This window comes from Oncorhynchus clarkii, chromosome 7 (genome assembly GCF_045791955.1).
Source record: "Oncorhynchus clarkii lewisi isolate Uvic-CL-2024 chromosome 7, UVic_Ocla_1.0, whole genome shotgun sequence".
Lineage (NCBI taxonomy): Eukaryota > Metazoa > Chordata > Actinopteri > Salmoniformes > Salmonidae > Oncorhynchus > Oncorhynchus clarkii.
Window position 1 is genome coordinate 48957826 of NC_092153.1, and position 17545 is coordinate 48975370.

A 17545-nucleotide genomic window follows, 5' to 3' on the forward strand; every position below is an offset into this window, starting at 1 on the left:
CACAGACAGGGATCATCAGAGCCTAACCCAGTGGGGATGTGGGATCTACTAAATTAAGTGGGCATGGAACACAATATACTGTTGGGCAGTGTGTCAAATGAGATGACTCGTCTTGCCACTCTGTAGGGGACACTTAAGTTTGAGGTAGAAGGAACTTCTAAGTAGAGTCTGCTCTTTGCATCCTGGGCTGAAACCGTTTTAGGTAGGGCTTTGATCACTGGCCGGGATTGAGACTTTAGCGATGCGATTGGATTAATTACTTTGGAATCTCATCCTGTAATGTAAAGAGGACAGATTGGCCCCATTTTGACCCCACACACATCCCATACATACTTGACTGTGTGTCTGTTGGCTGCCCAAGCCGTGTGTGTGTGTGTGTGTGTGTGTGTGTTCTCAAACACAACAGGAATGTAAGCTTGTGGTAGGCCTGATCACCGACAACGACGAGATAGCCTATAGGGAGGAGGTCAGAGGCCTGGCCGGGTGGTGCCAGAAAAACAACCTATCCCTTAACATTATCAAGACAAAGGAGATTATTGTGGACTACAGGAAAAGGAGGACCGAGCACGTCCCCATTCTTGTCGAAGGGTCTGTAGTGGAGCAGGTTGAGAGCTTCAAGTTCCTTCATGTCCACATCACCAACAAACTAGAATGGTCCAAACACACCAAGACAGTCGTGAAGAGGGCACAACAAAGCCTATTCCCCATCAGGAAACTAAAACGATTTGGCATGGGTCCTCAGATCCTCAAAAGGTTCTACAGCAGCAACATCGAGAGTATCCTTACTGGTTGCATCACTGCCTAGTATGGCAACTGTTCGGCCTCCGAACGAGCACTTCAGAGGGTAGTGCGTACGGCCCAGTACATCACTGTGGCTAAGCTGCCTCCCATCCAGGACCTCGTCAGAGGAAGGCCCTAAAAATTGTCAACGACCCCACACACCGCAGTCATAGAATGTTCTCTCTCCTACCGCAAGGCAAGCGGTACCGGAGCACCAAGTCTAGGACCAAATGGCTTCTCAACAGTTTTACCCCCAAGCCTTAAGACTCCTGAACAAGTAATGAAATGGCTACCCAGACTATTTGCGTTGTCCCCCCAACCCATATTTTACGCTACTGCTACTCTCTGTTTATCATATATGCATAGCCACTTTAACCATACCTACATGTACATACTACCTCAATTAGCCCGACTAACCAGTGCCCGTATATATACTCGCTACTGTTATTTTTCACTGTCTTATTACTGTTGTATTATTCTTTACGTATCTATCGTTCACTAAATACCATTTTTTTTACTTAAAAATCGCACTGTTGGTTGGGGTCTGTAAGTAAGCATTTCACTGTAAGGTTGTATTCGGCGCACGTGACAAATAAACTTTGATTTGAGTTGGTGGTAGCAGCAGGGGTGGGTGTTCAGCAACATGTTAATGCAGCAGTCAGAAAATTCAATGGCAAGAGAGGGCTGAGAGGGTAACAGAGACAGGGAGAGGGAAGGTAGAAGACACAGAGAGAGAAACATATAGGTAGTCTTTTGGAGAGAGGGAGAGAACAGGGATATTTTGTGCTATAATTCAGAGAATGAAAAACAGAAATTAAGAGAGAGAATGGCGTGAATGGAGAGAGACATCATCTTTTGATTCACCAATACCCCCCTACACACACAGACACACACACAATGCATGGTGGCAAATCTCACAATCTTCATCCTGACATCTGTATCATTAAACTAAGATGGGTTCCCGGTCTTCCTGGAGGCTACAGAGGGAGGGGAGAAGGTGAAGTCATGTTGAAGAGTTGTATTCTAGACAGGGCGACTGTGTTGAGATGGATGGGCATGGGAGAGCGTGCATTTATTCCAGACACAATCATACTAACACAATACTCTCAAACACACACTGATAAACACTGTCAGATACAGTACATATGGTGTGGCAATCAGGCACACAGCTTTTGGCCAGTGGAGATTAAGCAGATTTAATTAATCTAATTATAGTTGGCCTTGCTTACATCAGATCTGATTCTATTATGACAGGGATTTCTCTTTCTGATTACTGTTCTGGTGTAATGCAGAAAAGTATCTCTGTCTGAGTGTGTGTGTGTTATGACAACTGTAATCTTCTCATCCACCCTCTCCCTTGTTTCTCTACCCTCTCTGAGTGTTGCTGTGAAGAATGCCTCAGTGCCCTGTCAGAGGGTGGAGAGGGTGTATGTAGCGTGGGCAGAGATCCTCTAGTGGACAGGGCACCTGCTTGGCATAGGGCATACAACTCTGACAGAGGGGAATGCCAGCCCTGGGAATTTGGGTGTGTCTGGCCTTTTGGGTGTTGAAATTAGCTTTCTGCTATTCTGTGTGTGCTCGTTCGTTGGAGTGTTTTGCTCGTGTATTATCTACAGGGAGTGTAGAAGAAACGGTTGGTGTGTAGGACTGTTCTGTAGACACCAGCTGGAGACAGGAAGGGAGACATTACAGCCCTGCTCCTGTGCAGATGGCTTACTGGCCAACACACACACTGTTACTAGTACTGTACATTGTGTGTGTGTGTGTGTGTGTGTGTGTGTGTGTGTGTGTGTGTGTGTGTGTGTGTGTGTGTGTGTGTGTGTGTGTGTGTGTTCTGCCCATCTCACTTGAAGAGCCCCAACAATGCCTCTGAACAGACTGGGGGATTATATTAGCATACACTATAGAGATCTTGTTGCATATCTGTGTGTGTGTGTGGTGATGCACATGTGGTCTTGAACACGTCTGTGTATGTGTTGTGGTATATGTGTTATACCATGGCATTGTTCCATACTCGTTTCTGATTGGCTAGAAGCGCATTCTAGAGTGGGAATGTGGTGAGTAATGAGCATGAATGTCTCCGGTCTGTCAACGTTGCAGTCATGATGCAAAGAGTGCTATGCTGTCATCCTCCTACATGTTTCTCATTTGACCAGCTGTTTTCAGCAACTGGTATTGTTGACCTCAGTTGTCATATTGCCAGATATGCTAGCAACAAACTATTTAGCTAGCTTCTAGCCTTGTGTTTGATATACAATGCAACCACCTCTACGGTAATGAACAGTGTCCTAACCAGACGGCAACTTTTTTTCATGCCTAATGAAATCACGCATCATCAGCTCCTTCTAATGGATGTATCCAAATAAATGCCACTAGCAGACAGCTTAAATAAACACATGCAGCTACTTTACTGTTATTCTGGCGGCACTGTTTGACGTGACTGGTATGACATGTCCTCCATTATTTCCAAGATAATGTACAGAGCGTCTATCTCTTACATGTACCTCTGTATTTGTGGTCCTGCCAGTACACACAATGCTAGAAACCATCTCTGCAGTAATTTGCTCCTCCATCCTCAGGCGCTGAAGGAGTGGCTGTGACAGATGTGTTTGTCTGCTATTATACTGCAGGCTCCCTGACCACCAATGACTATCCCTTTCTCACCAGCTCAGACACACCTCTGCTCTTCAATCTGGGGAAAGAGTCTATACTGCACACATACATCTGATGAAATCTACTCAGATGTACACTGAGTACAAAACATTAGGAACACGTTCCTAATGTTGAGTTGCAACCCTTTTTGTCCTCAGAACAGACTCAATTCGTCGGGGCATGGACTGTAATGGGTGTCGAAAGCGTTCCACATAGACTCCAATGCTTCCCACAGCTGTGTCAAGTTGGCTTGATGTCCTTTGGGTGGTGGACCATTCCTGATACACCCGGGAAATGGTTGAGCGTGAAAAACCCAGCAGCGTTGCAGTTCTTGACACACTCAAACCGGTGCGCCTGGCACCTACTACCATACCGCCTGTTCAAAGGCACTTAAATGTTTTGTCTTGCCCATTTTACCTGGATTCACATGGTTATTTCATGTCATGGAAAGAGCAGTTGTTCCTAATGTTCTGTACACTCAGTGTATAGTCAATGAACGAATTCATAGAACTGAACCAGAGCTGTAAACAAGCATCATTAAAGGGGTAATCTGCAGTTGCTACATCCATTTTTGGACTATATTAATGATATGTAACCATTGTTTCTTGAAGATTACTTATAAATGCATCATGAGCTTAGTTCAACTGTCATAACCCATCAGAACCCAAAATATAAACTTGTTTTACTCCAATGTTTGTAAACAAAGTAATTGTAAACATTTGACATTACATTTGAGTCATTTAGCAGACAAGAGCGACTTACAGTCATGAGTGCATATATTTTCATACTGGTTCCCCATAACCTTAGCATTAGAAGTGACATGCTCTACCAACTCAGCCACACGGGACTATACAAACACGATATTGCTTCAAAAAAAAATGTAACTATCGTTTTGATAGCATGGATGGTCAGTCCTTGGATCCATAGCTCTGTTTTTGAACTTGAAAGTGGTTGTATTTCTCCAGCCCCATTCCTCAGCTTTTTACCAAAACATTGTTTCAACTGCTGATTCCCCCTTTAACATAGCAACACAATCATTTGACAGTGGTTGAATATCGATCATCTTTCCCACCGGAGGGGAAGTGATGGAATTCAAATGGAAATGATATTGATTCCAGCTCATCACTTTAGTGGGGTTTACAAGTACGATGCAAGTCGCTCCATGTTGTTACATTCATACATTACTACAGATAATGATCCTTTTGAAAATCATTCCCAAGGATGATGAGGTAATACTATGTCATCACCATTAGTCTATGGTCATGGGCATCACAAAGGCTAGTAATGGAGGTTGTGTGTAAGGCCTATGTCACCTCTAAGGCGACAGTAAACACTGTATGTCAGGCTTATGTCATGATGAAATCTTCTCTCATTGTGTTCGTTTCCAGCTTGATAACCCAGATGAGCAGGCTGCACAGATCAGGAGAGAACTGGACGGACGACTGCAGATGGCTGATCAGATCGCCAGGGTAAGACACCACTACCTGAAAGTAAAGTAGAGAATTAGACACCAACCCACCCCTCTTAAATCACCTCACCAGAGCTGTAACAGATACTGTAGAAGGCAGTAGGCCTAAGGCCTATACACTAAGTAGTAGAGGTACTACAGTGTGTGTGTGTTGTGAACCGTAGGCCCTCACATGAGCAAAACAGCCTCAATAATGTAAAAGCAGAGGTAGACTCAGGGCAGGAGTACGCATGAATAAACATCCTCTTTAAAAAATACTCTACACTTTATGGTCATAGACTTCACTATGGACGTGTGTGTGATCGTGTGCCTGCGTGTGTATGTCCCTGTGTGTATGCCTGCGTGCGTCTGTCTTAACAGGGCGGCAAGTTTCCCAAGTTTGTGTCCAAAGAGATGGAGGCCATGTTCATAGAGGAGCTGAGATCCTCAGTGAACCTGCTGATGGCTAACCTGGAGAGCATGCCCGTGTCCAAGGGAGGAGAGTTCAAACTGCAGAAGCTCAAACGAGGGCACAACACCTCCATCATAGACATGGGCCAGGAGGATGAGAACACGCTGTCCAAGTCTGATGTGGTGCTCTCCTTCACTCTGGAGGTATAGTTGGTTAACACTGCAGCTCACACAGCCTGCCTGAGACACAGAAATATCTAGAGTCAATAAAGGTTCAACCCGTTAGTTATGTCAAGCATAAATAAGTTCAGGAGTAAAAATGTGTTTAACACGTCACATAATAAGTTGCAGGGATTCTGTGTACAATAATTGTGTTTTAACAGGATTTTTGAATGACCTCATCTCTGTACCCCACACATAAATATCTGTAAGGTCCATCAATCGAGCAGTGAATTTCAAACTCAGATTCACAGACCACAAAGACCAGGCAGGTTTTCCATGCCTCACAAAGAAGGGCACCTATTGGTAGATGGGTAAAAAATAATGTAGACAGACATTGAATTTTCCTTTGAGCATGGTGAAGTTATTAATTACACTTTGGGTGGTGTATCAATACACCCAGTCACTAACTCAGTTGCCGGAGAGGAAGGAAACCGCTCAGGGATTTCACCATGAGGCCAGTGGTAACTTTGAAAACAGTTACAGAGTTTAATGGCTGTAACAGGAGAACTGAGGATCAATCAACATCTTACTGCAGTTACTCTACCATACTAATCTAAATGACAGCATGAAATGAAGGAAGCCTGTACAGAACAAAAATATTCCTAAACATGCAATAAAGCACTAAAGTAAAACTGCAAAGAATGTGGCAAAGAAATTAACTTTATGTCCTGAATACAAAGTGTTATGTTTGGGGCAATTGAACACAACACATCACTGAGTACCACTCTTCATATATTCAAGGATGGTGGTAGCTGCATCATGTTTTGGGTATGCTTGTCATCAACAAGGACTAGGGAGTTTTTGAGGATAAAAATAAACGTAATAGATCAAAGCACTGTCATTATAGGGTATTGTGTGTAAATGGGTGAGAAATTATCAATTTAATCCATTTTGAATTCAAGCTGTAACACAATAACATTTGGACTACTGTAAGTCAAGTGGTATGAATACTTTCTGAAGGCACTGTAGGCTCTGATGAGTAATGTCCTATGGGACATAGTCCCTCTCTCGTATACCTCAGAAATGTTTGTTGCAGCAGTCGTAATGTTTTACACTCCCTATTCTGCTGGTCTCAGTGGACATGGCTGTAGATCAGAGGCTGAGCTGATCTGGGCGGCCCATGTCTGTGAAAAACCAAGGAAGCTGTTTCTTTATAGTAGTATCTGTCACGCCCTGGTCTTAGTATTCTGTGTTCTCTTTATTATTTTGTTTAGACCAGGGTGTGACATGGGTGAATTAAGTGTTTGTCTTGTCTAGGGGTTTTGTAGATTGATGGGGTTGTGTTTAAATATATGTAAATATATGTATAAATATAACCACGCTGCATTTTGGTCCTCCTCTCTTTCACCAGAAGAAAACCGTAACAGTATCAGTGTATTTAACAGTGCTCTAACTGTTAAATGTAATTTTGTGTTTGTGTCTGAAACTAGTTTGTAGCAGCAGATGTGTGTTGGAAATAAGTGATATATATATATATATGTATATTAGAGGTTGACCGATTAATTAGGGCCGATTTCAAGTTTTCATAACAATCGGAAATCGGTATTTTTTGGCGCCAATTTGCCGATTTAAAAAAAATATATATTATAATTTTTTTATCCCTTTTATTTAACTAGGCAAGTCAGTTAAGAACACATTCTTATTTTCAATGACGGCCTAGGAACGGTGGGTTAACTGTCTCGTTCAGGGGCAGAACGACAGATTTTCACCTTGTCAGCTCAGGGGATCCAATCTTGCAACCTTACAGTTAACTAGTCCAACGCAATAACGACCTGCCTCTCTCTCGTTGCACTCCACAAAGAGACTGCCTGTTACGCGAATGCAGTAAGCCAAGGTAAGTTGCTAGCTAGCCTTAAACTTATCTTATAAAAAACAATCAATCATAATCACTAGTTAACTACACATGGATAATATTACTAGATATTATCTAGCGTGTCCTGCGTTGCATATAATCTGACTGAGCATACAAGTATCTAAGTATCTGACTGAGCGGTGGTAGGCAGAAGCAGGCATGTAAACATTCTTTCAAACAGCACTTTCGTGCGTTTTGCCAGCAGCTCTTCGTTGTGCGTCAAGCATTGCGCTGTTTATGACTTCAAGCCTATCAACTCCCGAGATGAGGCTCGTGTAACCGAAGTGAAATGGCTAGCTAGTTAGCGCGCACTCGCTCTGAGCCTTCTAGTAGTTGTTCCCCTTACTCTGCATGGGTAAGGCTGCTTCAAGGGTGGCTGTTGTCGTTGTTCCTGGTTCGAGCCCAGGGAGGAGCGAGGAGAAGGACGGATGCTATACTGTTACACTGGCAATACTAAAGTGCCTATAAGAACATCCAAGAGGCAAAGGTTAATGAAATACAAATGGTATAGAGGGAAATAGTCCTATAATTCAATTCCTATAATAAATACAAGCTAAAACTTCTTACCTGGGAATATTGAAGACTCGTGTTAAAAGGAACCACCAGCTTTCATATGTTCTCATGTTCTGAGCAAGGAACTTAAACGTTAGCTTTCTTACATAGCACATATTGCACTTTTACTTTCTTCTCCAACACTTTGTTTTTGCATTATTTAAATCAAATTGAACATGTTTCATTATTTACTTGAGGCTAAATTGATTTTATTGATGTATTATATTAAGTTAAAATAAGTGTTCATTCAGTATTGTTGTAATTGTCATTATTAAAAATACATTTAAAAAAAATGTATACCCATTAATCGGTATCGGCTTTTTTGGGGTCCTCCAATAATCGGTATCGGCGTTGAAAATCATAATCGGTCGACCTCTAATGTATATATGTGTTTGATCAGCTTTTATTTTTCTCTCAGGTGGTGATTGTGGAGGTTCAGGGGTTAAAGTCGCTGGCGCCCAATCGGATCGTCTACTGCACCATGGAGGTTGAGGGGGGGCATAAGCTCCAGACTGACCAGGCCGAGGCCTCCAAACCAACGTGAGTGTGTCACAAACACATGCACATATGCTGTGCACATACATGACATTACAGCGTTATTTAGGAATAAATACCTAGTAACTGGGTAATAAGTTCAGTGCATTCTAATTGTTTTTTTATCTAAACAAAGTCATGTTAGCTAATCAGGTTAGGAACTACATAACTGCATTTAGATTTATCAGCACCTGATACAGATTGTGTTAGTTTGAGCAGTAAGTCTTGAGTCCTCGTTGGGTGGCCTCATGTTCTGGCCATAGCTGCACAGCATGATGTGGTAATGATATTGCCTGTGCGAGTGGGATCAGGGCACAGATAACAAGGTTGTAGACGCTGAGCCGTACTGATTACCCAACATGCACCTTGCACCACTGCTTGTGTTCTCTAGCAGGTGACTGAGGTGGGACGTGTGGATGTGTTGAGACATTTGCTTTGCTTTAATTAAAGGATACTCACAGATGTATGTAGAGTATCAGAGATGAGTAAGTAATCCATATCTCTTCCTGCTATAGATGATGAATTCATCATTGTCAGTAGAGGGAATTATTTCCTCATGTATAATGCAGGACTCATCACCACTCTTCCGTCCTTCTCCTCCCCTCTTCTCTCTGCCGTACTTCTCCCCCTCTCATCTTCTCTCTGCCGTCCTCTCCAGGGTTTTTTGGGATCAAAAGGGGGCTTAGTGGGTGTGGCAGGGGGAGTGGCAATGAGAGCGTGGCGCAAATGTTTCATTCTACAAATCTCTCCATGGAGCTGAGAGACATTTTTGCTAATTTCCTGCAATTCTACACATTTTGCCATGGCTTATGCTGTATTATTTTGCTCAAACATAATCAAATTAATACTCAAAATGAATGAATTGTTTTTGGTATTGTATATTCTCCTTGACTGTCTAGCTTTTATTTTGGTGATTATTAGAGCTCAAAGATTATATTATTTAAAAAATATATTAGCTCCATTATCTTTCCTACATACCTTCTGTTTTTAGTCTATTTCCTCTCTTCCCCTCCCTCTGATTTGAACAGCAGGATGGTATGTTCTAGACCCCCTGCTAGAGCTATAGTGGCTAAAACAGTTTGTAACAGTAACCCTGTACCCTAGCCATCAATACTCATTCAGAAGTGTTCATCTTGAAGAGGGCCTTGTTCTGAGTGAACAGATGTTGATTGTAGTTTTAGGGTCACGCTGTTACTGTAACACACCCTAATGTGAAATATGTGAGGCAGTGGGTTTTGTCATCTGTTACTGTCAGAGTTATCAGTCTCTATGCCCTGAGTGCACAGAGATAGAGAGTAGATATCGTCTACCGTCTAGACTATGGCAAGGGATGCAGCTGTGCCCATCATTGACATCAAACTGTGTGTCCAAGCTTATGGGTTAGGGTTACAATTAGGGTTAGAATTAAGGTTTGAGGCCTCCCAAGTGGCGCAGCCTGGCGTCGTCCGAGTTAGGGGAGGGTTTGGCCGGGGGCTTTACATGGCTCTTCACACTCTAGTGACTCCTGCAGGCTGACCTCAGTTGTCAGTTGAAGGGTTTTTCCTCCGACACATTGGTGTGGCTGGCTTCCAGGTGAAGCGGGCGGGTGTTAAGAAACGCGGTTTTGCGGGTCATGCTTCGGAGGAGGCATGACTCGGCCTTCGCGTCCCAAGCCTGTTGGGGAGTTGCAGTGATGAAACAAGACCAAAATTGCAGGTAAAATTAAAAAATAAAACAAATAAAAAGGTTAGGGCTAGGTTAAGGATTTTAAATGGGAATACATTTTTAGTCCCCACAAGCATAGTAAAACAAGTGTGTGTGAGAAAGAGAAGGGGCTATATTAAGCCCTGCTTCCTCACAGTGGAATGTGATGAGATCAGATGGGATCTGTGAGTGGATCAGTGGAAACTTTAGTTCAACCTCAATTGTTCCTGAAACAGAGTAGAGTTTATTTGTGCTAGATACAGTATCTCGGTCAGACAGCCATGGATAACGGAACACTGAGTACATTTATAAAAGGGATCCATTCCTTCTCTTCCATGATGCACAGATGGCCAGTCTCCTGCTGAACTTTGCATAGGAATGTTAGGTTCTAAATATCAGTAAGAACTCGACGGACATTATGAAAACTTAAATCAAGTTTATTCATCCCAAAGGATCGAATAGCTGAACCGACTAAGACATATTCACACAAGCACTGATATTTAACTATTTATCCTATGCGGAGTCTCCTCCTACACATCTGAACAGCCAATGCATCTCTGTTGCTTGACAGAGAGCCTTAGTGATATCTGTTCTTCCTCACTTCACCTGACCTGACCTCTGCCCCAAAGTGCTCACTCCTCCCCAACTCACGGCTGTCATGGTGACTGGTACCAGAGTGTGTCTCTTCTCCTCCCAGAGGATCCCTCCCATAGGATCCTGACATAATGTAAACGTTATACATTACCCTCTCTCCCTCAGTGACATGAATAAGTATATTTCATATTCCCAGAACCCAACAGTCCCCTCTGTTGAACATTAACCCCATACTGTTCATCACTATATAAACTTGGACATTTATTATAAATGGGCAAACAATGATAATACAACATGAGCAAAAAATGTAACATAAGTAACATTCACAGTGAGGTTTACAAACTCCGACTTATGGTCTCTGTTCTATAGTCACACCATGCACACTCTTACTTCCATTTCTCATGGAAAACTGATAATAACGTGCCTGCTGGATCTGTTGACTTCTTCCAGTTCAACTTTCTCCTTCTGGTTCCTAAGAGAGTGACAGCACAAGAGTTCAAAGGTCAAACGGAACACAAGACATATCAGCATTAATAAGGTGGTAAGCTATGCATAATTATATATGCATGAAAACCCAAAGTCTGATAGCATGACAATTCCCACTCTCTCTTCACCTGTCTCTATGCCTCCAGGATACTGGATTCCACAAAAATGAAGGCCCTAGAGAACCTCACCCAGTCTTCCCCTTTCTGGCCACAGGCTCCGAAAGGTGTTCCCAAGCCATGTCATTTTCACTTTGTTCACCTTCTTCCTCCATTGCCACCCGATAGGCACGTCACCTGATAGGCAAGTGCGTATCCCGAATCAATGCCTTCAGAATGTTGTGACATGACGATCTTTACCGCTGCAAGGAATACTGTGTGGACCAGACCAATGCTGTCCCAACACCACTGCCTAGTGTTTCTTTATGTACACTCAATCTCCAGAATTCAGTTTGTGCTCCCGGTTATCTCCTGCTCCTCATGTGCCACTTTCACCTGGGAATATACACGCTGCAACGCATGGGTCATTTCCTGACAACAGAACAACAGACTCTCCCAACAAAGCTACTAGAGTAACCCCTGCGACTACTAACACTACCCATGAAGCATACCTCCAAATACCTAATTTACACCGTAGTCCAATTCCATGCTGTTACTACCTGTATATGGCCACCTTCAGTTACTGTCCCTACAGCGACTGCCGTGAGAATAATCACTGCATGGAATCTGTCAAGTGTTTGCTGGTTGTTATAAATGGGGAAGAGATTAATGTCGTTGGAAGAATATCCATCCTAACAAAACTCTGAATCATAGGTTTCCTGAAAGTTTACAATAGTGTCTGAAATGCCAACACTATCTCTGCTACTTTCACCATGATCTGGGTATGTGCAATAGTCCCTATATTGTGCACAGTTAGCTGTCCTCCCTCTCCTACGAGCTATCTCCTGTAACAATATACATGGTCTCTGGGGATGATACCACTCTATCACCCATACCTCAATTTATGAGCCCCCACAGATCTCCACCCCAGTCACATTCCATCCCACTTAACAGCCTTATGTGTCACGTCCTGACCTTAGTTCCTTTTTTAGGTCTCTGTTTTAGTTTGGTCAGGGCGTGAGTTGGGGTGGGTATTCTAGGTTTTGTTCTAGGTTTTGTATTTCTGGTTTTGGCCTGGTATGGTTCCCAATCAGAGGCAGCTGTCAATCATTGTCTCTGAGAACCATACTTAGGCAGCCTGTTTTCCCACTATGGGTTGTGGGTAGTTATTTTCTGTTTAGTGTTTTGGTTGCACCTTGCAGAACTGTTCGTTTGTCAGTTTGTTGTTTTTGTTCCAGTATTCATCTTTATTAAAATCATTATGAATACGTACCACGCTGCTCTTTGGTCCTCTTCTCCGTCTCCCGACGACAATCGTTACATTATGTAAACATTGTCTCAAACACAGACCTCATGTGTACCTCGCCTCCTGCTACAGATACATTTTCACATATATCATTCCATCTAACCCATAACACAATAGTCACTACTCCTAATGCACTTCTAAAGTTATAAGCATAATAAAACATTCTTAAATCAATTAGTCAATATACACCAATCCCTCCTCTACAACAATGAACTCTTATGTTCCACAACACCTAAAAACATATTGACTTGAAAGGGAAAGAGAAAAGGTACATGTTTAATAATTCACACCACCCTTGATGTGACAAAGACTGGGGAAAGAACCGCCCATCTGTTCCGTTCTATGCCCATGTGATGCTGGTCTCCATGCCGTCTCCTTCATTTTCATCCTTGGGTGTTATCGCAAGACACAGACTATGAGCCTTGTATGCAATTAATTGTACCGTATCATCCAGCAATCTATATGTATTGATGCAATTTAACATTACAATTCTGACATGGTAAAACAAAAAACAAATAAACCTTCATGGTTGACCCAAGCTATCATCCAGTGAGTTCTCTAACAACCTCCCTCTTCGAGGACACTTAAGGATTAGGTTTCTAGATAAGGTTTCTGGAAAAATCCTCCCTAGGCCCAATAAATACTAGCACTGCACCCACACCTCACAGTTTGAGAGTAGCGCTCTCTCTCGCTTTATCTGAATCATAATTAAAAAACATTTGATAAACTATCCAACCCAAATTTAGAAAGACTCAAAGTAAAGCACTAAGGACTGTCAATCACTCAACTTTAAGTTTCTCAACCTGGCACACATCATCACGGTTAGAATGTACATCTATAAACGGGACCCGATATTACGTGTATTAACTCTTCTCATTACGGCACATACAGTGAGGGAAAAAAGTATTTGATCCCCTGCTGATTTTGTACGTTTGCCCACTGACAAGGAAATGATCAGTCTATAATGGTAGGTTTATTTGAATAGTGAGAGACAGAATAACAACAACAAATCCAGAAAAACGCATGTCAAAAATGTTATAAATTGATTTGCATGTTATAAATTGATTTGCAAATAACATGACTTAGTACTTGGTGGCAAAACCCTTGTTGGCAATCAGAGGTCAGACATTTCTTGTAGTTGGCCACCAGGTTTGCACACATCTCAGGAGGGATTTTGTCCCACTCCTCTTTGCAGATCTTCTCCAAGTCATTAAGGTTTCGAAGCTGACGTTTGGCAACTCGAACCTTCAGCTCCCTCCACAGATTTTCTATGTGATTAACCTGTTTTGGGGTAGGGGGTAGCATTTTCACTTTTGGATAAATAGCGTGCCCAAACTGAACTGCCTCCTACTCTGTCCCAGATCCTAAAATATGCATATTATTAGTATTGGATAGAAAACACTCTGAAGTTTCTAAACCTGTTTGAATCATGTCTGTGAGTATAACAGAACTTATTTAGCAGGTGAAACTCAGAGGACACACCATTCAGATTTTTTCTTTTTTGAAGTCACTGTCTTTTCAATAAGTTTTCATGGGGAATCCAGAATTCTAATCGACTTTCCTGCAGTAACTACCGCTTCCACTGGATGTCACCAGTTTGGAAATTGGTTGAGGTTTTTCCTTTGTGTAATGAAGAAGTACCATAGCTCAGAACAAACGTCACTTCATGTGTACCTTTTGATAGAGGCGCGTAACCAGAAAAGTAGCGTCAGTTTGTTTTGCTCCTGTATTGAACACAGATCATCCCGTCTTCAATTTGATCGATTATATACATGTTTAGAAATACCTAAAGTTGTATTACAAAAGTAGTTTGAAAATGTTTTGGCAAAGTTTACAGGTAACTTTTGAGATATTTTGTAGCGAGGTTGCGTATGTTGGAAGCGGTGTTTTTCTGGATCAAACGTGCCATATAAATGGACATTTTGGATATATATCGACAGAATTAATCGAACAAAAGGACCATTTGTGATGTTTATGGGACATATATGAGTGCCAACAAAAGAAGCTCGTCAAAGGTAAGGCATGATTTATATTTTATTTCTGCGTTTTGTGTCGCGTCTGCAGAGTTGAAATATGCTATTCTCTCATTGTTTACTGTTGTGCTATCATCAGATAGTAGCATCTTATGCTTTCGCCGAAAAGCCTTTTTGAAATCTGACATGTTGGCTCGATTCACAACAAGTGTAGCTTTAATTTGGTATCTTACATGTGTAATTTAATGAAAGTTAGATTTTTATAGAAATGTATTTGAATTTGGCGCTCTGCATTTTCCCTGGCTATTGGCCATGTGGGACGCAAGCGTCCCGCCTACAAAAGAGAGGTTAAGATCTGGAGACTGGCTAGGCTACTCCAGGACCTTAATGTGCTTCTTCTTGAGCCACTCCGTTGTTGCCTTGGCCGTGTGTTTTGGGTCATTGTCATGCTGGAATACCCATCCACGACCTATTTTCAATGCCCTGGCTGAGGGAAGGAGGTTCTCACCCAAGATTTGATGGTACATGGCCCCGTCCATCGTCCCTTTGATGCGGTGAAGTTGTCCTGTCCCCTTAGCAGAAAAACACCCCCAAAGCATAATGTTTCTACCTCCATGTTTGACGGTGGGGATGGTGTTCTTGGGGTCATAGGCAGCAGTCCTCCTCCTCCAAACACGGCGAGTTGAGCTGATGCCAAAGAGCTCCATTTTGGTATCATCTGACCACAACACTTTCACCCAGTTGTCCTCTGAATCATTAAGATGTTCATTGGCAAACTTCAGACGGGCATGTATATGTGCTTTCTTGAGCAGGGGGACCTTGCGGGCACTGCAGGATTTCAATCCTGCACGGCGTAGTGTGTTACCAATTGTTTTCTTGGTGACTATGGTCCCAGTTGCCTTGAGATCATTGACAATATCCTTCCGTGTAGTTCTGGGCTGATTCCTCACCGTTCTCATGATCATTGCAACTCCACGAGGTGAGATCTTGCATGGAGCCCCAGGTCGAGGGAGATGGACAGTTCTTTTGTGTTTCTTCAATTTGCGAATAATCGCACCAACTGTTGTCACCTTCTCACCAAGCTGCTTGGCGATGGTCTTGTAGCCCATTACAGCCTTGTGTAGGTCTACAATCTTGTTCCTGACATCCTTGGAGAGCTCTTTGGTCTTGGCTATGGTGGAGAGTTTGGAATCTGATTGATTGATTGCTTCTGTGGACAGGTGTCTTTTATACAGGTAACAAGCTGAGATTAGGAGCACTCCCTTTAACTTCGTATGGTATAGGGGACGCTTGCGTCCCACTTGGCCAAAAGCCAGCGTGGCAAATTCAAATAAAATGATATAAAAATCAAACTTTCATTAAATCACACATGTAAGATACTAAATTAAAGCTACACTCGTTGTGAATTCAGCCAACATGTCATATTTTTAAAAGGCTTTTCGGCGAAAGCATAAGAAGCTATTATCTGATGATAGCACAACAGTAAACAAAAACGTACAAAATCAGCAGGGGATCAAAATACTTTTTTCCCTCACTGTATATAAGTCTTGCTTGTCACATTTGATGGCCCTTGATAATGTCCGATTTCAATATAGAGTAATCCATTTTTTTCTTTGAGTCTCTTACCTGAGCCGCTACCACCATTATGTCTGGTCCATTTCTCCCACCAGTACACCAGGAGCACGAGAGAAGTTTGAATGTGATCTCTCTCCATGTCTCAGGACTCATGGCGTGCTCCTGCCGATCGTAACCAGGTTAATGGCTCGGACGCAGACCGGAGTGTTAAGTCACTGTCGCATTGAACGCCTTTGTCGCTCTTTCTTCAGCCGGTTAGGGAGGGTTTTGAGGTTCACACACGCTGTTCATGGTCAAATTATTCCTACCATTGCATTAAGATCCCATCTGACGTCAACTTCCATGATAACCTCAAGAGAAGACAGATCAGAACAGCAGTTTAGTTACAAGCATTGACTATATGACAAATTATTACATTTCCAATGTTCTTAATACTTTTATATCTAAGACAAATGTCAAAGAGCATAACAACATACTGTTACTGTTGAAACCATTTTCAAAATTAGTTCATACTCCCTTATTTAACTGGCGACCTCTCGGAAGAGTTACCAGATCAGGGAGTTCGCACCCTAACCCATGGGGGAATCCCAAAAATCCAGTAGACCCAATCTGGTGAAATTTGTATCGAAAGAAAGACAAAAATGAAATCAGCAATACACATCACAATCCATTTGGAGTAACTGTTAATCCTTCTTAACATATTTTTTGTTCTATATGCAGACTGAACAAAATACATGTGTGTATTTACCCAAAGACTAGAGCCCCAGGGAATTGCTAGTTTCCCCTTTGTACACATGATTCACAACGTGATTCAAAAACAAACAGCACTGCATGTTAAATTTAAAAAAAATAACATTTGAATGACCAATCAACTTAGAATTACAACTCTTGATAACTCCATAAGGAAATAATTGTATCCATAAGGAAATAATGGTATCCCATAAAGTAATGGTGAAATAGACTAGAGACTGGGGTTTTTCATTCATTTTATAATTAAATCCCACCTGTTTCTATCATTTCTAGTGAGGTTGATCAGGCCTCACCAGAAAGTCAGGATACAGGGCATTCGACACCATTAAATATTTACTTTACCTTTTCTTTCCCTGTCCTTCAGAAACCATTTCAAAAATGTCAAACATTTCCATCCTTCTGCATAGCCAATTTAAAACCAAAATTGAAAAGACCCACAAAATAATTCCCATGGTATCCGGTAAGTTGTGTGTGCCCGCTGGTGTGTCTGGTAAACCGTAGGTCAAAAACACACACGTGAACAGGCCTTACTTATCTGGGAACTCTGTTTATGGCCTAATTCAGATACTTTTATACTTAAAACTGCCGAATATCACTAACTGCTCTCTCCAAGACCACCGTCTAAGGGAACAT

General features: G+C 42.2%; 1 protein-coding gene across 1 annotated transcript in view; it reads left to right on the forward strand.

The window, feature by feature from the left end:
* Positions 1–17545, forward strand: part of LOC139413418 (calcium-dependent secretion activator 1) — a 168469-nt gene that overhangs the window by 54800 nt on the left and 96124 nt on the right. The window contains exons 4-6 of the mRNA XM_071160777.1: positions 4821–4901; positions 5261–5494; positions 8335–8456. Coding sequence (XP_071016878.1) covers positions 4821–4901; positions 5261–5494; positions 8335–8456 — 437 coding nt within the window. The remainder of the gene's footprint in view (positions 1–4820; positions 4902–5260; positions 5495–8334; positions 8457–17545) is intronic.